This window comes from Saimiri boliviensis, chromosome 8, assembly GCF_048565385.1.
Source record: "Saimiri boliviensis isolate mSaiBol1 chromosome 8, mSaiBol1.pri, whole genome shotgun sequence".
In the NCBI taxonomy this organism is placed as follows: domain Eukaryota; kingdom Metazoa; phylum Chordata; class Mammalia; order Primates; family Cebidae; genus Saimiri; species Saimiri boliviensis.
This window is the reverse complement of record NC_133456.1, coordinates 16481203-16498631: the sequence shown is the minus strand read 5'-3', so window position 1 is coordinate 16498631 and position 17429 is coordinate 16481203. Positions and strand designations below refer to the sequence as shown.

The 17429-nt window shown below is 43.8% G+C and overlaps 1 protein-coding gene across 1 annotated transcript in view; it reads right to left on the bottom strand.

Moving 5' to 3' along the window:
* The window catches only part of CDCP1 (CUB domain containing protein 1), a 64557-nt gene that overhangs the window by 31858 nt on the left and 15270 nt on the right, over positions 1-17429 (bottom strand). The window contains exon 2 of the mRNA XM_003926245.3: positions 2739-2948. Coding sequence (XP_003926294.1) covers positions 2739-2948 — 210 coding nt within the window. The remainder of the gene's footprint in view (positions 1-2738; positions 2949-17429) is intronic.

The window sequence follows — 17429 nt, the reverse complement described above, 5'->3', positions numbered from 1 at the left end:
CTGAGTAGCTAGGACTATAGGCATGTGTTACCATGCCCAGCCATTTTTTTTTTTTTATATCTTTAGTAGAGATGGGTTTCACTATATTGGCCAAGCTGGTCTCGAACTCCTGACCTCAGGTGATCCACCCGCCTGGGCCTCTCAGAGTGCTGGGATTACAGGCATGAGCCACCATGCCCAGCCAACTTTCGTTAACTCTCATAGAACTATTCAAGAAGAGATGAGAGCAGAGATGTCAAATTTTATCCGATGCTTTCAGAATGATTGTTCAGAAAAGGCAATGAGGGGCAGGCGGACCACGGGACCTGATTCAGTGTCTAGATTGATTATTTTAGAAATTGATACTTTCAGGTCATTTTCAAAAGTTGTGAGCGTCCATTTTTACTACATAGTAAACCACGTGGGCATCCTGGGATTGAGAGACTGAATGCATTCAAAGGCTTGACTTGTGAAATGTGTTGCTTGTTACATTTTTCCTTTTTCAAAGTGGAAGTCACTTTACCGGTTTAACTGATTATAAAAGTAATGTATACTTATTAAAAACAACAACAACAAAAAGACAAGTGGCTGTGGTGGTGTGTGCCCAGCTACCCCGGAGGCTGAGGTGGGAGGATCCCCTGAGCCCCGGAGGTTGAGGCTGCAGTGAGCTGCGGTCATGCCACTGTACTCCAGCCTGGGTGACAAAAAAAAAAAAAAAAAAAAAAAAAAAAAAAAAAAAAAAAAGTGGGGTTGGGGGGTGGGGGGTGCGAGGAAATATAGAAAAATAGAAAGAAGAAAATGTCACCTGTTCCCCTCTGCTATCCCCTATGGAAATAGTGACAAGTTAGAATGTTTGAATTTTGGAGTTTATCCCTCCAGACTTTGGGATCTGTATGATTGTGTGTGCATGTTTGTGTGCATGCATGTAAGTGCACGTGCACATGCGTGTATTTAATAGAGTAGGATCAAACTGTATAAACTACTGTCCTACTGTAAGCTACATCATTTTTAATGGAACAAAACTATTTGGGCACCTTTCTATGTCAAATACACAAACTTACTTCATTCTCTTAGTAGCGACACATCAGTCCAGCTGATTCTTAAATAAATCAACATTGTCTTTAGTTCTGTAAAAGCTTCATTAAAATTTTAATTATAATTGACTTAAACTGATAATATAGGGGAGAGTTCACACTTTAAAAGCTTAGTTTTTCTTTTTTTTTTTAATTTTTTTGAGACGAAGTCTCACCCTGTTGCCCCAGGCTAGAGTGTAATGGCGAGATCTCGGCTCACTGCAACCTCTGCCTCTTGGGTTCAAGCGATTCGTCCACCTCAGCCTCCTGAGTAGCTGGAACTACAGGTATGTGCCACTATGCTGGGCTAATTTTTTGCAAAATTACGTCGTTTTTCTATCAAGGAACATGGCATATCTTTCCATTTATTTAAGTCTTCTCTTTTGTCTTTCAGCAAAATTTCATATTTTGTTTCATATACTTTACGTCTTTATTAAGATAATCTCTATATATTTAATTAGAGATTCTGAATAATGGTGACTAAGGGCATGCAATAAGCCTCCTTATGTTATTGCCTGTTTTATTGGTAATGCTGCCACATCTGATGGTTAAATATGGTATTTGCTCTCAGTTCTTGATAGACACTCTTTACTGAATTTAGAAAACATCCTTCCATTCCTAATTTACTAAGAGTGTTTTATGAAAGACATTTAAAATCTATGTTCATACTGTTCTGTAAAAAAAAAAAAGAAGACATTTAAAGTCATCTGTTCAGATGATGATACACAGTTTTTTCTCTCTAACCTAATAATAAAGCAAAGCATCACATGAACTGATTTGCTTTGTGGTTTATGTATTGTCTATGGCAGATTTCACCCTGTAGTAACAGCGTTGAGCAGCTATACTGTTCCATAGGAAAAAAGAGATATTTAAGGTCATCTATTGAGATGATCATATGTAGTTTTTTCTCTCTAACCTAATAATGCAAAGCATCACATTAACTGAATTGCTAGGTGTTTTATGTATCGTCTATGGCAGATTTCACTCTGTAATAGCAGAGTTGAGGAGCTGCAATGTGACCCACTTGCGGGTTCAAGCGATTCTCTTGCCTCAGTCTCCCAGGTAGATGGGATTATAGGCACCTGCCACCATGCCTGGCTAATTTTTGTATTTTTAGTAGAGACAGGGTTTCACCATGTTGGCCAGGCTGGTCTGGAACTCCTGACCTCAGGGGATCCACATACCTCAGCTTCCCAAAGTGCTGGGATTACAGGTGTGAACCACCATGCCCAGCCTCTCCTCAAGCTTCTGATTGTTTTGTCTTCCATATAAGCCGGATGTTTTTAGCACCCGAGATGGAGCTTCACAGACCTAAAGATCTGTAGCTTGTGGGCTTCTGTAGCGCTGCCTGAAGAGCTCATGTGCACAGTGGCTAAGTGCAAAGACTTGAAAGCCAGAGTACCTGGGTTCTTCTCCTGATCTGGTCCTTACTAGTTGTGCCCACTGAGGCAAGTTCCTCTCTCTGTGAGCTCATAAGGCTGTTTCACAGGTTAAGCAAATTAAGCTGTGTAAAGCACATAGAACTCTAACTGGCCACATATAAGGGCTAAATTTAAAAAAATGTAGAATTTCAGAATAGATATTACTTCTCTAGCATTAGAGACTGACTTAGCATGGGAAAGACAGGCAGGAAGGTGCAGGGACATTTAAAAGATATTGTCAAACAGCTCACAAATGTGTACTTACCAATATTTTTCTGGATCTCTATGACAAAGTGATTCTCTGGATTCTGGCAGCTAAAGGTAAAGATGATCCTTTCTCCAGACTTGATGTGCAACATGGTTGTAGGTTTTTTAGAAATGATGATGTTACAGGATTTTGCCAGTGGAGTCGGGGTCCCTGGCTTTATAAGAACTGTTACGTTGCTTTCTCGTGGCAGGGCAATCTCGAAAGCTTCTGAAGGAAGAAAGAAAAATGAAGTAAGCAGGATGACTTAGGTCTGCAAACTGCTGTGGTCCGCCCCAGCCCCCACCCCAATCTGGTTCAGAAAGGATCCCCTCTCTGACAACTTCGTTCCTTCCCTCCTTTTCTGAGGAGGATGGTGCAAGATAACAGTCCTGACCTTAGCAATCAAAAAGAACCAGGACACCGCTGGCTGGTCACTAACATGTGTTTCTTGTTTGCATTATCAATTTGTCTACAAATTGAAAACACTATATCACATTCTCTATGTCTGGAGCAGTATACGCTGTTAGAGATCCCACCTGAATGGTATTAATAACAACCAGAGTAACCCCCACACCTTTTCTCAACACGACTGTAGAACAAAGTCTACACACAGAAACCATCCATCTGTAAGGAGACACATTTATCTGCAAAGAGCTGCTGTCCCTCGTCCTGAATGCTTTATATGCCCAGCACAGACATACATACATAAATACATATGTACATACATATGGAAGTGGGGGCTAGAAAAACGTGCAGAAATTAGATATAATCACATTGTATCAATGAACTGGGAAAGTTAGAGTAAAACAATACTACTGTCTCAGACTGGGGTATGGTAAAAACATCTGAGCAAACAATATCAAGCAAGTGAGGTGGTGGTTAGTTTTTTGTTTTTTTTTTTTGAGATATAGTCTCTGTTGCCCAGGCTGGAGTGCAGTGGCGCAATCTTGGCTCACTGCAACCTTCCCCTCTGGGTTCTAGCAATTCTTCTGCCTCAGCCTCCTGAGTAGCTGGGATTACAGGTATGCACCATCACGCCTGGCTAATTTTGTACTTTTAGTGGAGATGGGGTTTCATCCTGTTGGTCATGCTGGTTTCGAACCCCTGACCTTGTGATCTGCCTGCCTTGGCTTCCCAAAGTGCTGGGATTACAGGCGTAAACCACCACACCTAGCCGGCAGTTAGTTATTAAGCAGAACTGTACAAATGTCAGGGTAGGCCTCTGGTTTACAAACAAGCCCCATCTCCTTCCCATTTGCTTTGCTTGATGGATTAAGTGCTCTTGGACAAAGAAGGGAGAGCCACTTTCTCCTTAGCAGCTACTGCCCCTGCCCTATCTTGGGTTCTGATTATGAGTCTCCAGGCAGCTGATGGTCTGGGAGCAGCAGATGATGGGAGGATAGGCTGTAGGTGAACACTTCAGAGGAAGCCCAGGGGCTCACACAACCATTGTGGTACCGTGTTCTGGTGCAAACAGCGGGTAGGGATCTGTTACCGTGCTGGCACACAAATGGTGCTTGATAAGCAGTTAGTGAATGAATAACAATCTAATCGTGAAAAGAATAGATGGGAAGCTTTTGTTTCCCATCTATTCTTTTTTCCCTTCTTTAAAAATTTTATTTTTAAATAATCTACCTTATTGAGAGTAATTTACACACATTAAAAAGGACCCACTTATTTGAAAAGTTTTGACTAAATGTACACACCCATGTGACCACCACAATCAAGATAGACAAACGTTTTCCTCACCCTCAAAAATTCCCCTGGTGCCCCTCTGCAGTCAACCTCCACTCCAGGTCCCAGAAAACCGTCAGTGAATTTGTCCTGCTCTGGACCTTCATGCAGATGGAAGCCTACAGTACTTTCTCTTTTGTAGCTGGCTGCTTCTGCTCGGCATGCTTGTGAGATTCACCCACACTGCCGCATGGGTCAGTAGTTTCCTTCTTTTTATTGCTGAGTACTATTCCATTGACAAAATAGGCCATGATTTATTTATCCATGTACCTGCTGAATGACATTTGAGTCCTCTTCAGTAATGGACCAGCCACATGCTGTAATTTTACCAGAACTGCTAGCCTGCACAAGACTGGATGTACTTCTGCCAGGGGCTGTGAGTGGGCACGCCGTATTCCCACAGCTCAGCAGCTGTATGCGATCACACATTTGGATGTCTGTCACCCTCTTTTTGTGCCTCTCTCCATCCTACACTCTGCTCCAGCCCTGCTGGCGAGCCGCTCCTTACAGAGTATGGAAATGGATCTCCCAACCTGTGATATGAACTGTAAATATTTCCCCCAGTTTATCATTTGCCTTTTGACCTGACTTAGAATGGTTTGTCATCCTCTTTGGGCCTCTGTTCCTTCACTGTGAAATGAAGGGGTGGGGCTAGAATAACTCTACACTCCCTTCCATCTCTGAGCTTATGACCAGTACCTGAGTAACTGGAAGCATTCACAACTACTGCCCAGAAGTGACATCTCTCTCTGGGCACCAGGGCACCGTCATGGCCAGTTTTATGACTGTTTACAAGAGTGCTTAGGTTTCCGTTTTTGGAGCAAAGCTTCTCGTCTTTCTGGTCTCTGCTTGTAACCCTCTCCACTTGAGTCACTGGATTCAGGCCACTGTGGCCTTCTTTCTTGAACATACTAATCTCTTTCCCACCTCAAGACCTTTGCATGTGCTGGTCCCGACACCAAAGTGCTTTCTCTAGAAAAAGCTGGCTCCTTTTCGTCATTCCAATCTCAGCACAAAGGTCACATCTTCAAAGTGGCCTTCCCTGACCAGCCCACCAAAGTGCTCTTCCCCCGCCCCCTCAGTCCTCCTGAACCCTGCGCTTCACACCCATCCCCACCCTAGTCTCCCCAGCAGAGTCCTGCCTCCCGGTATCAGAATGTGGCTCCTACAGGAGGCAGCAGGAACTTGGCCTGTATTTTTCAGTGGTAGCTCCAGGACCCAGACAGTGCCTGATGCCCACAAGGAGACAAAAAGTTTTAAGCCCCAAAACGGCACTATATAAAACTATTAGTACTCATGTTCTTGTCTTCACCGCATTGAATTTCTCATAGACACACCACCATTCACATATTTTCTTTGGGCTAATAAATTCTGGCAAGAAAAGGAACTATGAATCTTTTAATTAATAGCTTGAACGACAGAATACATTCTCTGAGGCATAAGTTTTATTTACTCAAATGCTTGGTCTTCAAGCAGTGTGGCCGTTTCGAATCTTCTGAGGCTGAGGGGTTCTTTAAGACATCAGATTAAAAACGAATCCAGATCTATGTTCAGAAACCCAGTTGCCAGATTTATGTCTGAGCTGTATATTACGACTCTTGTGTTCTTTTTCTGTAATCATAAAAATGCCTGTGTTATTTGTAAAAAAATTCTTGGAGCACCCAGTCTCTCCAGGTTGGGCGAATTCACCATCAGGTGAAGCAGAGTCCAATCTGAGGCTACAGCCTGCCTAGCTATGTTACCAATGTCTTTCTCATTTCCATTTCCCCTTCGGTCAGGTTTTTTACCCTTTATTTAAAAATTCCTGCCCCTGTGATCATTAGTATTTTAAACTAGTGCCAGACACTAAGCAGAGCTGCTGCGTTGCCTGAGGCTAGCAGTAGGGAGAGGGGATGGAGGACCAGGGGCCAAGCAGACTGTGTTGGGTGAGGGGACTGTTTTGTATCTTGGCTATAGCAGTGATCACATCTTGTATACAAATGCCAAAATTTATCAAACCGTAGTACACTTAAAACTGATGATGTTTATTTTATGTAAGTTATACCTTAATAAAAAGAAAAAAAAAAGTGTTCGAAAGATCATGTTTTTACACAAAGTAGGCATGTCATAAATTAATAAAAGAATAATCATTACCACAGCTAAAATATGGTTCAATATTATTTCAGGGGGAGCCTAGGTATGTAATATTTTAAATCTGTTTAACTTAGATTCAGAGAAGACCAAGCCTGATCTCACCAAAATCTTTCCACTGAGTTCTCCATTGTTTGGCCAGGTCAGTGCCCAAAATAATTCTAGGTATATGGTAAGCTATTCTATTATAATGACAGCCAAAGAAAAATGTAATCTCGGCGTAGAATTTATTTTATTTTATTTTGAGACAGAGTTTCCCTCTGTTGCCCAGGCTGGAGAGCAATGGCGTATCTCAGCAACCTCTGCCTTGGGGACTCATGTGATTCTCGTGCCTCAGTCTCCTGAGTAGCTGGGACTACAGGTGCGCCACCACGCCTGGCGAATTTTTGTATTTTTAGTAGAGATGCAGTTTTGCCATGTTTGGCCAGGCTGTTCTCAAACTCCTGAACTTACGTGATTCTCCCACCTTGGCCTCTCAAGGTGCTGGGATTATAGATGTGAGCCACTGTGCCTGGCCTAGAAATTCATTTTTGAAAGAATTTTGGAAATGATGTAATCATTCAACAAATATTTTCTGGGTTCATAATCTATTCTAGGGATATACTTGGTGCAAATGACTTAATGATAAAAACAGCCGGAGTCCCTGCCCTCAGGGAATTAATAACCTAGACTAAAGGCCTACAAATGGTCTATGATAAAGTTCTAAGCCCCAGTAGGTGTATCAAGGGCTCTGGGAATCTGTATTGGTCTATGGTGAGAGGTAGGGATTTTTTTTGGTCCATAGTGAGAAGTAGGTATTCACTTTTATTTTTTTTCCATATGGAGAGCCCATTGTTCCAACTCTAAGCATTGAATATACCAGTCCTTCATTAATTTCTAATGCTACTTCTATTGTTCATATATTTTATTTAGCGTCTAAATAACCCAGATTTTCATGCAGACTCATTTTGCAATCAAGGAAGATGAAACCTTGTGAGCATTAAATGACTCACTCCTGGTAGACGTTTAACATCTTAATGTGCTTGTTCGCCCTGGCTGAGATGATCAATCCAGCACGTTTTACTGTCCAGGTGTAGTTTGTAATTATTCTTTGGTGTACCAGACCAGAGAATTTGGGCTTAAGTAATCCCTATGTGGTGTCCAGCTCATAGTTCAGAGGAAACAACTAAGCTGAAGACACATATTAGACAAAGCTGAGTTTAGCCACCTTTGCATCAGGAGGAGATTACTTACATTACAGGCTTTTTTCTAGGGTCATAGCCAAAGGCACGTCACCCACATGGCTGCCATTTTTAATGGTCTCCCTTATCCTAAATGATAAATAAGTTAGCTGGAAGGGGTGAATAGGAGCAAGAAGATAATGATTCAACTTTGTGTACACTTGAAATACGGACTCTCTCCCGACCCTCACCAATTCTACCACTCTAGAGGAACTTACTTCACTGCAGTAAAAACAGTGGTAAAATCCCCACTGCTTAAGTAGAGTAACTTGACAGCTCATTTGATCACAAATGCTTGGATCATACCTCTTTCTTTTGCCTCCCCAGGATTTTGGTATTTCATTGGCCTAATATTTCAGAAAATCATTACTCAGGTTCAGAGAAACTCAGAAATGCTCCAGATTCTGGTGTGATTTTGAGGCCTTATGGGCTGAAAGACAGTCAAGCTTTTACTGTAGCAGTGCATGGGTTCCTGGGCTTAGGGCATTTGGAAAAGCTTGCAAGGCACAGGCTTGGACTCCTGAGTCACACACAGCTCTCTTCTTCAGCTCTCCTGCCTCCTGACCTCTCCTTATTAGGACACCTTTGTGAGCATCTGCCTCACCAGCTCCTTCCTGGGCAGGTGGGGTTAGGGAAAGAATTTCCAGTTGTTTAATCATCATTCATTATTCACCACTCATTAATCACCATATCACACATCTCTGTTATTTCTTCTCCCTGCCATCCTATTTCTTTGCAATTCTCAGTTCTAGGGAAGGGAATAAACACTTGTGATAAACACCAGAACATCATTTTTCTCCCAGATCTGTCAAATACAGTTTAAAAGACTGGCAAAGTAACTGGCAACCTGTCTAAAATTTGTAGACAAGTTGGAACAAGTTGCCTCAGTTCTGGGTGTGGTTGCCTGTGGGACTCGGCTCTCATTCACTTTCTCTGTCCAAGGAAGATGGACTGAGCAGCTCCCAGCCAGGGCTGGGCTCAGCCTGGGCACCAGCAGATACATATTAAGATGCACGATGCCCTGGAGAAGTGCCCAGGATGCCAAGGGAGACAGAAACGAAGAAGTATAATCGTGAATTATTGTGGCTGATCAGTCATGATTGCGTGTGAGTCAGGTTCCACTTACAGCCCAAATAGCCCTGTCGTCTCTTAGGAAGAGGTCATGTTGCAGACAACATTCCACTCTCAATGAAGCTACCAGCTGGCATTTCCTCCATCCACGGAGCACACATCCCTGTTTCTCAGATTGAGCACCAGGTAAGTAGTGATTTGCTTTTAGGGGCCAGTTTTGAAAATATATTTTATTAAATTGCGGATGTGTACACCATGAGAATCCCAGCATGTCCAGCAGATTGGCAAATTTATGCCCTACCTCATATCCACCCTGAGGGGACACACACACCATTTAAATTATTTATCCCAACCTTTATTCCCTACAGGGAGCAAGTGTTGAATTCACATACATTGAATGTACATTTACCTATCTCTTTATTAGACCCTGCAAGATAGTAATTTTGGACTCCAGGGAAGTTCAAGGTACTCTGAAGACACTGAGGGTGTGCTATCAACCATCTGGGGGTGGTGGTCAAGGAAGGCTTTGCAGAAGGGGCATGACTTAAGATGGGTCTTAAAGAATGGATATGAAGGCCAGGCTCTGTGGCTCACACCTATAATCCCAGCACTTGGGAGGCCGAGGTGGGTGGATCACGAGGTCAAGAGATGGAGACCATCCTGGTCAACATGGTGAAACCCCGTCTCTACTAAAAGTACAAAAATTAGCTGGGCATGGTGGTGTGTGCCTTTAGTCCCAGCTACTCGGGAAGCTGAGGCAGGAGAATTGCTTGAACCCAGGAGGTGGAGGTTGCAGTGAGCCGAGATTGCACCATTGCACTCCAGCCTGGGTAACAAGAGCAAAACTCCATCTAAAAAAAAAAAAAGAATGCATATGAATTTGCTAACTAGGAACAGGTGAGATGAGTGTCAGGAAGGATAGATGGAAGGAATAACACGTGGAAAGATGCCAAGATATGAAAATCATGACTTCCTTGGAAACACTCTAAGGAGGCTGATTTGGCCAGAGTTTGGTTTGGGTGGGTAGAGGAGGCTGGAGAAGCGGGAAAAGGCTTGGCTGTTGGCTGTGGAGTTCGGGCTTCACCCATTGGGACCAGCACACTTTAGCAGCTTGGTGTGGTGGTGAAGAGTACAGATTCTAGAATCAGAGTGTCTAGGGTCAATTCTTGGCTCTACCACTTACCCTGATGTGCCTCCTCAGACAAATTCCTTAGCTTCCCAGTGCCTCACTTTCCTCATCTGCAAACAGGATAATAATGTAATTCCTGTAAGGCCTAAATGAGTTAATACTTATAAAGTGCTTAGAATGGTGCCAGGTAGTCAATCAATATTGGATATTATTTTTGTTGATATTGTCAATGATAGCATATCACAACTACTACTAGCAGTGATGGGGCACCATTGAAGGGTGTTAGGCAGACAACTGTAGCAGCAGCTTTGCTCTGAGTCTAAAGCCTGTAGTCCCGGCTGGCTGGGTGGGGACTACATAAGGCAGGCAACGCACTGGTGTTGACTCATGGGACTCCAGCACCCTCACTGAGACTCAGAGAAGTGACCTCACTTCTTCTAGTTTGCTGAGCTCAGGAGGCAGCTGGGACATTCTGGTTCAACCCTCGCACCTCTGCAGTCTCTACCCCCACCCAGGGTAGCACACTGCGCTGCCCTCATGGAAGCTGCCAAAGCTGGTCAAGTGACCCAGCAGAAGAGGAGAAACTGCTACCATTCTTTCTTTTCTTCAAGTCTACCCTGGAGGTGACACAAACTGCCATTCTTATCAAGTGAATGTAGTTGTTGACTGACTCCAAGAAGTTGGGGGTTACCACCCACAGAATTCATTCTAACAGTGCCTGCTGTGGGAGGGGTGGTGCTAGACTGTCACATCACCGAACTTGGAGTCTTCCTAGTCCAGTGGACCTGTAGCAGTGAGGCCTAAAGGCATAGAGAGACAACTGGTTTAGCCACTTGAAATCCGTGTGTCACTAACTTGGCCTGGTCCATTTATAGACTGGTAAACAGAGGTGGAATTCTCACCAAAAACAAGAAGACTACTGATCTGCCTTCCCGCGAATAGTCCATCTCCACCTTCACATAAGAAAGAACTAGAACATGCATTGCCATTTCGAGGGCTAATCATTCTCTCTTGGATGGGAGAAAACCTTTGGAATCTAGATACCACCAGGCCTGTCTAAATAGTAACAACAACAAACATTTAATGATTTCTTAGTATGAGCCCGCCTCCCTGCATATGTTTGATAAGTATTTATAAATTCCCACAACCACTTCATAAAGTAGATTCTAATATTAATCCTCATTGTACAGATGAAGAAACTGAGGCTTGGACACGTTAAGTAATGTGCCCAGGCATACATGATTAATAAGAGGTAGGGACAAGTTTTGTGCCTCCAGTTCTGACACTGGCACCTGCAGCATGATAAATGACCCTTCAGCAGGGCTAGCCCCACCCGAAGAATTCCACACACAACCAGGAACTTTCTGATGATGGTGGGTTGTTCTCACCAACAAAGTCAATTAAGGTAGAATAAAGTATTTCCAAGCTGCTGGCTCTCCAGGGTATCCAAAGGAAAAGATAATTGTTTTAAATGGTCCAACAGGCACACCACATTACTGCAAATCCTCCTTCATTTCAAAGTAATTTGAGAATATAGTTGGAATTTAAGCTTAAGATTTAAATTGCATGGAATTTGAACTGTTTGGGATGTGGCTATTCTTTGGTATTGTTCTAAGAAACAGAACTGGCGTGGTGCAGCTGCTGATGCCTCCACAGCTTTGTGAGGTCTGCCTGGCAAGTGTGGGCATGGAAGGTTAATGTGGCTGAGTTGGTGGCAAAAGAAGAGCAGCCATGATTCTAAAACAAAGCACTGGGAATGAAAGACCAGTGCCAAGTTTTGGCCGAAAAGCATGCTGCAGAAGCTCTGGCCTGCAGGACTCAGTTCTCTAGGCAGCTGTCAATGAGACAGGAAATCAGACCCAGGTTTGAGTCAATTTCAGCTGGGCTTCTGCTTTGGCTTGGCAGGAAATGCTTCTTCCTAAAAGAGACCTCCCCACACACCTGTCCTTCTGGGTATCTGAGCTGTGAAGCCTTTCATCCATTGGTTTGGAAGTCAAGTAGGACTTGCCAAGGCCTGCCAATCCCCCTTCCCCACCCCACTCCTTCCACTTTATTCGCGTGGCTGGTTTCAGGAAAGCAGCCTGTCAAGACAGCAGGGCAAATCTCTCATTCTCCTTCTGAGAAGTCAAGGGATGTGAAACAATGGCTCCTCACCAGGCACCCCCAGAAAGAAGCTGGGGCAAGGGACAGCAGCCAGACCAAGCAGAGGAAATGCTTTCAGGCTACTGTTGCAGGTCTGGAGAAAGGGATGGGTGGCAGGGCAGGTAACCATCCCACTCCCCAGCCCCAACCGCAGTGCACCTCCCAACTGAAGATACTGTGCCACAGGTGGCTCCAAGAACTTGCTTGCCATTCTACCCGAATAGGCTCTCCAAAGGAAAGGACCACATTAAACACTGCAGTGATTGGTTAACACCCAGGAAGGACTGGACATAGACCCCGGTTATCAATAAAAGGACCTAGGGAGTGATCAAGCACAACCTCCCGCGCACAGCGGGACCGGGGACACAGGACTGCATTGGGACGTCAGGGCAGGGATGAAGGCCGGAGGGAGTAGGACAAGAGCATGCGCAGTGCAGGTGGGAAGTACAGAGACAATCTGCTGCAAAATGGTGATGAAGGCCGACTCTGGCCACATCTCTGAAGATCATTTTGCCATGAGCTACCATCCAGGCCAGGCGCTGGCATACAAAGAAGAACAAGGCTGGGCTCTGACTTCCAGACTTCCATTCAGGGACCTCAAGGCTCAAGAGACATCAGGTTCCCACCCCCTCAGTGAAAGAGACACATAGTTCCCATTAAAATAGTTTACTATTTCCATAGCTCTTAGAATAATTATAGAAGAGAGTAAAATTAAGTTCCAATAGCAATGTTAAAGAGAACCATGTGCACGCTTAGTCAATCCATACTTGTTGGAACAGTTTATCAACACAGGGGACTGTTGTGTACATACATTCACTCCCTGCTCTTAATTCCCAAAGTCCTTAGAAAGAAAATTATATGCAATGATGCAAATTATTTCTTTTATTTATTTTGAGATGGAGTATTGCTCTTTTTGCACAGGCTGGAGTGCAGCGGCACAAAATCGGCTCACTGCAACCTCCACCTTCTGGTTTCAAGTGATTCTCCTGCCTCAAATTCCTGAGTAGCTGGGATTACAGGTGCCCATCACCACATCCAGCAAATTTATGTATTTTTAGTAGAGATGGGGTTTCACCCTGCTGGCCAGGCTGGTCTGGAACTCCTGACCTCATGTGATCTGCCCACATCAGCCTCCCAAAGTACTAGGATTACAGGCATGAGCCACCATGCCTGGCCAAGTTATTTATTTTCTAAAGTAACTGAACCATTCCCCAAAAGCAATGCTAGCAGGCCACTATCTGCAGAGCTTATGCTTTGAATCATTTTTCTAAAGTGGTGACAGGTTTGCATAGAACCATCCAAACTCTTCTGTTGCATTTTTCTCTTTTATGATCAAAGACACATGCCATATGAGAGAGGTGGTACTGCTGGGTCACAGTCTGGATTACAGTCTGAAGCAAATGGACATGTCTGTGTATAAACTGCTCTGAGGCTGAGGCCATCTTAAGGCTCCTTGTCAATCCAAAACATGGACGTTAACGTTTAATTCCAGATTGGATCACACCATATCAGTGGAGGAATGGTTTCCAAAAAAGGACCACAAAGGTAAGAAAGCTGCATAATAACAGACTTTGAACATGGGAATTGCAGAATTAAATAACAAATATAACTCAGCTTATGACCACTGGTAAGTAATTCATGCAAGATGCTAAAATGCCACAAGGCTACTTTAAATCACATTAACATTTTATGAAATGTTAACAAGATTTATTTTCTTAAACCTTGAAGTGTGAGTCACGAGGACCATGGAAGTCACTGAGGATCACAAGGATGGCTGGAGAAGAATCAAAGGAGTAGATTAAAAAGCCCACCGGTTGGGTGTTCAACAATGAGAACACATGGACGCAGGGAGGGGAGCATCACACACTGGGGTCTGTGGGGGGGAAATAAGGGAGGGACAGTGTGGGTGGGGAGTTGGGGAGAGAGAGCATGGGGAGAAACGCCAGATATAGGTGATGGGGAGGAAGGCAGCACATCACGCTGCCATGTGTGTACCTATGCAACAATCTTGCATGTTCTTCACATGTACCCCAAAACCTAAAATGCAATAAAAAATTTTTGAGAAAAAAAAAAGAGAAAAAAAAATCCCAGCTGTATGTACACTCAGGGACACATAGGCAAAGGCCCATAGTACCCCTCCCTCACCTGCTAAATGTCTAGAAGTTACTGAATTTCCAGTGTCTTTAGTATTCCCCCAGAGTACATCATTCCAATGGTCCAACTTTGCCATCAGAGATTAAACAGTTATTCAAGTTTTTCTGACACAAAGTCAGCAGGGGGGTGGTTAAACAAGAATCCACACACAAGAGACTTGATGTAAATTCTATTTATACCAAGTTCAAGAAGGCAAAACCAATCTGTGCTTGTGTAAGTCAGAATAGTGAACCTGGGGTGGGGAAAGTGGGCAGGTGATTAGAAAGGGGCAAGAGAGAAAATTCTGCAGTACTAGAATGTTTCAAATCTTGGTTATAAGACACACACACAGACACACACACACACACACACACACAGACACACCTAAAAATCATCTAGCTACACACTTAAGATTTGTGTACTTAAGTCTCAATAAAACAATTTTTTTTTGGACACTTAGTCTCATTCTGTCACCCAGGCTGCAGAACAGTGATATGATCTTGGTTCACTGCAGCTTTGACCTCCCAGGCTCAAGTAAGCCTCTCACCTCAGTCTCCTGGGTAGCTAGGACCACCAGCACATGCCACCACACTCAACTAATTTTTTAATTTTTATAGAGATGGGGTATTATTATGTTGCTCAGACTGGTCTTGAACTCCTGGGCTCAAGTGATCCTCCTGCCTTGGCCTCCCAAAGTGCTGGGATCAGAGGCTTGAGGCTGTGTCTAGACACAATAAAAGAATTCTTAAAACTCAGAAAAACCATTGCTAGCTATGTGAAACTTTCTCTGATGCTGAGAAGCTCCTCTCCTGCCATCCTTCTGGGCACGCACCAATCCCCTTCTGTGTCTCTCTTTGTGTCTGCAAGACGCTGGGTACAAGATCTCATCCACAGATGATTCAAAGTCTCTGCCCTCCAGGCACTAGGTTCTTGCAGGGCTTCACGGTTCTTGTTATAACAAATTGTTTTTTGCACAACTCCGAAAATTGAGGAGAAAAACCTGTTGGTCCTTCCTCACAATCTGAACCCTAAGTGCAGTGAGTTATGCTCAGGGGAGTTGCTTACAGATATCGTTCCCAGGCCTTGTAAGGGGAGGAACCTCCTTGTGTGTCAAGGCTTCCTTTTTAGCAGAGACACGGTCTAGCCTTAGAAACCAATAGTACGTTCACAAAGCTAGCCATAGAATTACAAGGAATACTTCATTTTTTTCTTTGGTGACAGGGTCTCATTTTGTTGCTCAGGATGGAGTGCATTGGCACAATCACAGCTCACTGCAGCCTTGACCTCCTGGGCTCAAGCAATCTTCCCATCTCAGTCTCCTGAGTAGCTGGGACCACCAGCGCATGCCAACATGCCTGGCTAATATTTATTTTTGTTTTTGTAGAGACAGGGATCTTTCTTTGTTGCCCAGGTTGGTCTTTAACTCCTGGGCTCAAGCTTTAGCCTCCCCAAGTGCTGGGATTACAGGTGCATGCCATTGTGCCTGGCCTATGCTTCACTTACTTAAATTTTTTTTTTTTTTTTTTTTAATCGTGGTAGAAAAAAAAACTCAACTCAATAAAATAGAAAAGGAAAAAAGCACCTACAAATCAACCCTGCAAACGTTTCTTTTTGCTTTTTTATTATAGCAAAATAGCATACACAAACTTTATCATTTTAACCATTTCTAAGTGTGTAGTTCAGAAGCATTGCTGTGCAACCCTTCCCACCATCCACCTCCGGAATGTCTTCACTTCCTAAGCAGAAACCCCGTGTCCATTAAATAATAACTCGTCTCTCCCCTCAGCCCTGGCATCTAGCATTTTACTTTGTCCCTGTGAATTTGACTGCTAATCTAAGTGGAATCAGACAGTATTTGTCCTTCTGTATCTGGCTTATTTTATTTAGCATAATGTAGGTGAGAATTAATTGCTAATGACTAACTTGGATATCAACCAAAAATTGGCTAAAACAACATTGTCTCAAACTCATTTATCTTCACAGTAATCCCCTGGATTACTATGGAAGGGAAGGAGAGAAACTTATTTAAAGAAAAATGATGTTAATAACTAGAAAACATAAAAGATTGCAAAAGGTCGTGAAAAATAAGAAGGATTTCCCTGATAAGTGAAAAACTGGTGAGCACGTCGTGCGGCCTGTTGGCCACTGCATTCAGGGACCTTACTTTGGTCTCTGTGGACCATACAAAGGGGCTCTGCTGGGGACAGGCCTGCGAGAAATGTTCTGACAGGACCATATTTTTTTGGCGATTAAGAGCCATGTAAGAGTCGTGCCTGTAATCCCAGCACTTTGGGAGGCCAGAGTGGGCGGATCACCTGAGGTTAGGAGTTCGAGACCAGCCTGGCCAACATGGTGAAACCTTGTCTCTACTAAAAAGAATACAAAAATTAGCTGGGCGTGGTGGGGCATGCCTGTAATCCCAGCTACTCAGGAGGCTGAGACAGGGGAATCACTTGAGCCTGGGAGGCAGAGGTTGCAGTGAGCTGAGGTCATACCACTGCACTCCAGCCTGGGCAACAGAGCGAGACTCCGTCTCATAAAAAAAAAAAAAAAAAAAAAAAAAAAAAAAAAAAAAAGCCATATAAAAGAAAACGTTTTTACTTGTCTGAACATAAGCCATGAGCTGCTTAAACTAAAAATAAAGTTCAGTTTAAAATGAGCTTTTCCAGAAGATTATATCTGGCTATTTCTACCTTACCATTCGTCATCCCTCAAAAGAAAACACTAGAGACGGGGTGGGGTGGCAGCAGGGAAACGCTTCACTACCAAAATGTTCGGCTCTAGGTTAGTTCAGCCTGCAGCTTTGAAAATCCGCTCATGGGGAGGAGGAAAAGGCAGCAGGAGGGGAGGTTCTATTAAGACAGAGACCTGTTCTGCGGCCCCTGTCACCTGACCTCCCTGTCTGTGTGCCTCATCATTTCATTGGCTGGGCCACTGTGGACAAACCACCTGGCCTCTCTGAACCACAAGTTTCTCATCTGCAGCATTTGGCTAAAAACATCAACTGTGTAGGGCTTTTACAAGCACTGGAATGAGACCACATGTGCAAAACCAGGCATGTGGCAGGCCCTCAAAGAATGATGGCCATGGCCCGGTGCGGTGGCTCAAGCCTGTAATCCCAGTACTTTGGGAGGCCAAGGTGGGCGATCA